Source organism: Halichoerus grypus, chromosome 2 (genome assembly GCF_964656455.1).
Source record: "Halichoerus grypus chromosome 2, mHalGry1.hap1.1, whole genome shotgun sequence".
Taxonomy (NCBI): domain Eukaryota; kingdom Metazoa; phylum Chordata; class Mammalia; order Carnivora; family Phocidae; genus Halichoerus; species Halichoerus grypus.
The window spans coordinates 208,400,990-208,407,456 of record NC_135713.1 but is presented as its reverse complement, the minus strand read 5'-3'; the positions used below and the strand labels follow the sequence as shown (position 1 = coordinate 208,407,456).

At 64.9% G+C, this 6,467-nt stretch overlaps 1 protein-coding gene across 2 annotated transcripts; it reads left to right on the top strand.

The window, feature by feature from the left end:
- Positions 1-259: 259 nt before the first annotated feature.
- Positions 260-3,229, top strand: ARHGDIA (Rho GDP dissociation inhibitor alpha). Of its 2 annotated transcripts, none has more exons than XM_036093914.2 (6): positions 260-370; positions 1,818-2,033; positions 2,155-2,238; positions 2,513-2,589; positions 2,674-2,737; positions 2,938-3,229. In XM_036093914.2, exons 2-6 carry the CDS (start codon positions 1,844-1,846, stop codon positions 3,135-3,137), a joined length of 615 nt encoding a protein of 204 aa, XP_035949807.1. In that variant the 5' UTR covers positions 260-370; positions 1,818-1,843; the 3' UTR covers positions 3,138-3,229. The 2 variants fall into 2 exon arrangements, with proteins under 2 accessions (XP_035949807.1, XP_077922395.1); XM_078066269.1 differs by lacking the exon at positions 260-370 and adding an exon at positions 852-1,158.
- Positions 3,230-6,467: the final 3,238 nt, after the last annotated feature.

Sequence of the window (6,467 nt, the reverse complement as noted above, 5' to 3'; positions counted from 1 at the left end):
GCTTCACAGACGCGCGTTAGGGCACTTCGGGGACAGGTCACGACGTACGGGGGACGCCGTGAAACTGCCTCCTGCCCTCGGCTGGCGGCCGTGCCCCGAGGACGCCCACGACCAGAAAACACTGGCAGCAGAGCGCGCAGAACCCCAACCCCGCCCGACCTCGCGGGACGCGCCCACGAGGCCGCCTCCACAAGATGGTGGCGGCGCGCTCCCGGCAGCCCGCGCGCGCGCATGCGCCCTCCGCCGCCCGCCCGGCGCGAGCGGAAGTCGCGTGACCCCGGAAGTGGCAGGCCGGGCGCGCGCGGGCGGGGCGGCGACGTTCGTCATTCCGTGCGGGAGGGAGCGCGAGAGCGGCGCGGTCGACCCTCCGGTGAGCGGCGGCGGTGGCGGCGGTGGGCAGGGTGGGATGGAGTGGGGTGGGGCGGGGCGGGGCCGGGGAGGGGGGCGCCTTGGGGCTGGGGGCGCCGCGCCTTTGTTCGCGCCGCTCGCCGGGGGTGGGCGCGGGCCTCCTTAGGGGCCGCCGCCCGTGTCCCGCGGCGCCCCCGCCCGCGCAGATGCGCGCCGGCCAGACCCAGGCCTGGCGCCCCCTCCCCGGGGATGCGGGCGCGGCGCCCGGCCCGAGCGGCGTGGTCCCCGAGCACCCCACCCCGCGCGGTGCGCCCGCCCGCCCAGATTGCGGAGCCCTGCGGAAGGAAGTGTGGGCCGCGGCCATCGCACTCGGAGGAGCCTGGCGCCTGCGGCCACACTTGGGTGGCGTCAGGGCGTGAGCCTCGTAGAGGAATTCCAGAGGAAGCGGCCGGGAGGCCTGGAAAAGCGGGCGGGCCCCACCCCACCTGTGGCGGCCGGCCGGCCGGCTCGGGGTTCCCGGCGGCCCTTTGTGAGGTCTGGTGCTCGGGCAGCTCCAGGCAGCCAGCCCGGTGCCGGGGGAGAGGTGTTGGTTATCTTGCCGGGGCACGCTGAGGTCTAGCGTGGACTTCCTGTGCCGGCCAGAGGATCTGAGTGGGCTTCAGCTATTCCTCGGCGACTCTAGCGGGGTGCGATGGGGATCCTTAACCTTAGGGAGCCCAGTGGGCTGCCTCCTGCACTGCTCCTTGCTCCCCCAGCGCTGTCCCAAGCTCTTTGGGGCCAGGATCCAGGAAGAGAGGGTCCTGAGACCAGGTAGGCATTGCAGCACTTCCCACATTCTAGGTCACATACTCTCACAAATTGGAAAGAAGGTTGGCAGATGGTTAGGGTTCCTCATGCCCGTCTGGGACCCACCTGTGGGACTCAGGCTGGCCCGGTCATCTGTGCTCCAGGAGAACCCTGCGTTTGCAGGATGGGGCCTAGCTTCACTGTTAGGACAGAGCCCAGTGAGTGTGTTTGGTCAGGGAGACCCAGGAGGAGGTGTTCCTTGGCAGAGGGTCTGGGCAGCTGCGAAAGAATCGCAGGATTTTGGAGGTGACCCCACCCTGTCAGTAGGGGCTGGGGGTGCTGTCTCCTCCCCCAGGTGTGGGAGATGTATGTTTGGTCTTCTTGGGGAGCAGGACTAAGCAGGTCCTACTTACTTCTGGATGCTCTACCGAGACTTCCAGCGGGTCCCCAAGGTGGGCACTTTCTGGGCTTCAGGAGTCTGTGTTTGGGACTTTTGCAGAGTTCTGTCTGCAGTTGCTTTTCTCCAAAAGGCATACATTCCCTTGGGCCCAAATATGGGGTCCAATTGCCCGCAGAGGGTCTGTCAATACACCGTACGTGTGCTGGCGGTGGGGCTTGCTGAGGGGCCGGAGAGGGAGACGCTGCGTCCTTTCAGGCTGCCACAGCCCTGTCCTTGCCCACAGGTGTCTCAGACCAGCTAGAGGCGAGCATGGCTGAGCAGGAGCCCACAGCTGAGCAGCTAGCACAGATCGCAGCCGAGAACGAGGAGGATGAGCACTCAGTCAACTATAAGCCCCCCGCCCAGAAGAGCATCCAGGAGATCCAGGAGCTGGACAAGGATGATGAGAGTCTGCGCAAATACAAGGAGGCCCTCTTGGGCCGCGTAACTGTGTCTGCTGGTAAGTGGGCTGAGGCGGCACCAAGAGGGCCACCTGTCACTTCTGGGTTTCTGCTGCCAGTCCCCCTCCCCGCCAACGGCAAGTCGGGTGGGATGGAGCTCTAACCTGCTCTTATCCGCAGACCCCAGCGTCCCCAATGTTGTTGTGACCCGCCTGACCCTGGTGTGTAGCACGGCCCCCGGCCCCCTGGAGCTGGACCTGACAGGTGAGTGGCATCACTGAGGTCCTTGGCTGCTGGCTCCCTGCTGTTTCTCAGAGTGCGGGTGCCCTCTTGTGGGGCGCGGCAGAAGTGCAACCAGGAAGTTTGCAGGCCCTGGCTTCGGAGTGGCCTGGGTCCTGGGTGGGGCCTTGTGGGGCCTTGTGGGGCCGGGCAGGAGGGCAGGAACGGGAGGAGTGTCGGGCGGCTGCAGACGGGAGACGCTGGGGTGAGCAGCTTCCTGTAGCTGAGCCTTTTAGCGCAATTCTTGTCTTGGGCGCAGGCGACCTGGAGAGCTTCAAGAAGCAGTCCTTTGTACTGAAGGAGGGCGTGGAGTACCGGATAAAAATCTCTTTCCGAGTAAGGCAGACGCTGCGGGAGGTGCTGGGAGGCCTTGGGCCTGGAGGGCCCCCACCGAGCTCTGCCTGGGTTCTCTCCCCGCAGGTGAACCGGGAGATCGTGTCCGGCATGAAGTACATCCAGCACACGTACAGGAAAGGCGTTAAGAGTGAGTGGGGGGCAGGGGGCGGCGGTGCTTGACCCTGCCTCCAAGATGGGGTGGCTGCCCCCTGGCTGGCCTGTGGGAAGGGGCGAGGTGGAGGTGGCCCAAGGGCTCTGGGACCAGGAGGGAGAGGAGGAAGGCGGGGTGTGCCCTCGGCCCTGGGTGGGTCAGGCAGCTCTGGTGACCGGCTCATCCCCTGTACACAGTTGACAAGACCGACTACATGGTGGGGAGCTACGGGCCGCGGGCGGAGGAGTATGAGTTTCTGACGCCCACGGAGGAGGCGCCCAAGGGCATGTTGGCCCGAGGCAGCTACAACATCAAGTCCCGGTTCACAGACGACGACAAGACTGACCACCTGTCCTGGGAGTGGAACCTCACCATCAAAAAGGAATGGAAGGACTGAGCCCTGGCCCGGGAGGCGGGCAGGCCTTCGGACAGACAGACGGACCTGTCTGACGTGCCCCACCCCTACCACCCCCACCCCATCCCAACCCCTTACCAAAGTGCTGATGGGTCTGCCCCCCTGGCCGACCCTACCCATCCCTCCTGGCCCTGCCCCGCAGGCCCCAGCCTCCTCGGTGGTCTTCGCCTTGCTGCTTCTGCCTGTGCTGGGGGGGTAGACGGGGAAGGGAGCTTCCAGGCCAGGCCTCCACCTCCCCTTCCGTACCCCTTCAGGTTCCCCCACCTGTCCTAACCCGACCTGAGGCCCTGGCTTTTCCAAGGGAATCTCATGGGGTGCTCAGGTCCCTGTGGGCCTTTGCAGTTGCCCTGAATCCTGTTCTTTCTCTTCTTCCGGGGTGGGGGTGGGGTGGGGTGCATGATTCGAGGCCTCTTGGGGGCCAGCCACCCTCCTGCTTTCACCTGTCCCCGGTCAGTTCATCCATCGCTGTCAGTAACTGTCTAACCATGATGCCTTAACATGTGGAACGTGTGCTGTGGGGGCCGTCACTAACCTCTAACCCCCCCATGTCTGCATGAGCATGTGGTCCCCCCCGGTCCCTGCCCCATCCGCAGTCCCCGTGGCCCGGGGAGGTGTGTGGGGTGTGCTGCTGTCCCCCCCCCCCCGCCTGCCAGGGCCTGGCCAGCCCCCTCCCCCGGCCAGGGCTGTGCGGATGGCTCCAGGGGCTGGGGGAAAGCTAACTTGCCAAAACTGAAGTTGCCTCCATTCCCATCTGGGAGGCCAGGTGTCCTCACGCCTCTGCCTTCTTTGTCCCAGTGGGCAGTGCCGGAGCCCACGGCCCCAGCAGAGAGCCCGCGGCGGACAAAGCCCGCGGCCGAGCCTTATTGTCCCACCGGGGCCTGCCGGCCTGGAGTCGCGTGCCTGGCCTGCCAGTATTTATTGCCTCCATACGTGCCGTCCTCTGGGGCCCCCTGGCCTGCCACTTCTGCCCCCAGGCTCGGTGCCACCATCCCCGGCAGGCCCTCCCTGGACCCAGCCAGGACAACTGCGGGACCAAGCGCGCACAGTCGGAGCCCTCCCCTGTGCCTCCCCTCCCCTTGCTTCCCCTGGTAGGCCCGGGCCTAGAATGTTCAGGAGCCTGACCCTGCTTCTCCTTTTCTGACCGGGAAATAAACTCCCCCAAAGGAGCCACGGTGTCTGCTGCTTGTTTCCGGAGGGGGGTGGGGGGCAGCCGGGGTGCATGGGGTGGTGCTGGGGCTTCCCCCCAGGCCGCAGCCACTGCACCTGTGGCTGTGGAAGAGAGTGAATGGAAGGCTTTCATACCAGTTTCATCTGGCCAGTGCTTCACTGGGTGTAGGCCTGGTGTCTCCCCAAATTGCCCAGGTTATACCGTTCTTGGCCAGTGGGGGGTGGGTGCACAGGTCTCTCTGGGAGTCTGGAGCACGGGCTCCACGGAGGAAATGCCCCAACCCTGAAGAAGGGGAACCTCGCTGGAGACGAGACCTGTGCCAGAGGCAGTCCGTGGAGGGAGGGGGTGAGAGGGTCCCTGCATGGTGTGGCCGGGCTGCCCTGCAGTGGAGGCAGGAGGGCGCCGGGAAGTCAGCGCTGTGGGCGGCAGGGCTCTGGAGGGCCCCACGGGATCAGGGGTCCAAAGGTGGAATGGGTGAAGTGGGGTAGCCGGGAGGAGACTGGGGGACCCTCACTGCTTAGAGGTGCAAAAGAGCAGCAAGGGGGACTCCTGAAGGACAGCCAGTCCCACTGCCCCGCATGGCCTCTACGGGACCCTGGGGGTGGGGGGTGCGGGAGAAGGATGACACTGCCCCCCCCCGCACCACCCCAGGGCGTTAGCAACTATGTGCCCCCTCCCCAGCCCCGGGACGGAAAAGGCAGATGGGGAACCTAAGCTCCAGAAACCCTCTCATCTGGCCTGATGCCTGTTGTGAAACCTCTCTCTCCGCCATCTGAGTGGGTTAGAAAAGTGGTTTTGTGCCACACTTGGTGGGGACGGGAAGCTGCTCTCTCAGAGGCTGGGGGCCTGCCCCTCCTGCCAGTGCTTACCTGCGGGGTGTGCTCTGCCAGCCCCTTATCGCCGGCTGGGGCTGGGGTGGACCAGTGACCACAGCCTGTGCCAGGGCCGCCTCCACGGGGCTGGCCACTGCCTCGGCCCCGCTCCCCGGCGCCCCCTGCTGGGTGACAAGTGAAGTGGCACTTCCTGCCCAAACAGGTCCGAGAGCGGCCACAGGAAGCAGCCAAGGCCCGGGCTCTCGATTCCACATGCCACAGGGGCAGAGAGCGGGCCTGCCCCAAGTCAGGTGGCACGGGCTCGGGCAGAGAGAGCCAGTGGGGCTGCACCGTTCTGGGCTCTGGGTCTGGGCGCCTTCCCCACCGAACTCGGACCAGCTACCTCTGAAACTCACCCCCGCCCCCAGAGGTGTGAGCAGGCAGCAGCTCCCAGCTCAGCGGGCCCATCGCGGCTCTGGGGCCGGCCGCTGCCACACCTCTCCCGGCACATCTCAAAGGTCCGGTGAAAATCTAAACCCAGGTAATCGTGCCATCAACAGTTCAGCGGGCCAGGGCCTTCTGAGGCTCCGTCAGGCCGTGGACTTTCCCAGCTTTAGTCACACATGTGAACTCGGACCCTAAGTGCTGAGTTGTACGGGCACCTTGCCAAGAGCCAGGACTTTGCTCCGGCCCCTCCCCAGGTGAAGGGCCATATAGGGTGGTGCCTGCAGGACTTGCGGGACGTGTCTCCTGGGTCCCCTCCCCGGGTGAAGGGCCACATAGGGTGGTGCCTGCAGGACTTGTCTTGGGACGTGTCTCCTGGGTCCCAAGTCTAACCCGATCCTCCTGGTTTCACTTTGAGCCTATCTGTACAGCCTGGGGGCCTGTGCCTGTGGTCCTCTTCCACCCTGCCCTCTGTCCATGTCCTCTAGGAACCCCCAAGCTGCCCCCTCCTCATCTACTCCCAGATGGGCCCTTCTTCCACCAAGGAGGTGCCAGTGGATGCCAGGTCAGGACCTCCGATGTGACTGATTAATCACCAATTACTGTGATTTATGATAAACTTCATGCCCCACACTGTCCCACTCCATAATCAGGACCCCCTTCCGCTCCCCCCCTACAGGGCCACAGCTCCCCACTGCGCCCCAGCATGCATGTGTGCAGGGCTGTGTGGTCCTGCCTGGCAGTGGGACCCTGTGGCACAGCTGTCATTCAGTAGCCCAGCGTGCCCATGAGCCTGCTGTTGACTCCCTCAACACCTCCTATCCTATCACAGATTGGAAAGGAGTTTTATTCTGAGAAGTCTATTTAAAAAACAAAAAAAGATTTTAT

Coding starts and splice junctions, on each gene's coding strand:
- ARHGDIA (XM_036093914.2), top strand. CDS start 1,844: ATGGCTGAGCAGGAGCCCACAGCTGAGCAGCTAGCACAGATCGCAGCC. Junction 2,239..2,512: donor CCTGGAGCTGGACCTGACAG/GTGAGTGGCATC, acceptor TCTTGGGCGCAG/GCGACCTGGAGAGCTTCAAG. Junction 2,738..2,937: donor GTACAGGAAAGGCGTTAAGA/GTGAGTGGGGGG, acceptor CCCTGTACACAG/TTGACAAGACCGACTACATG.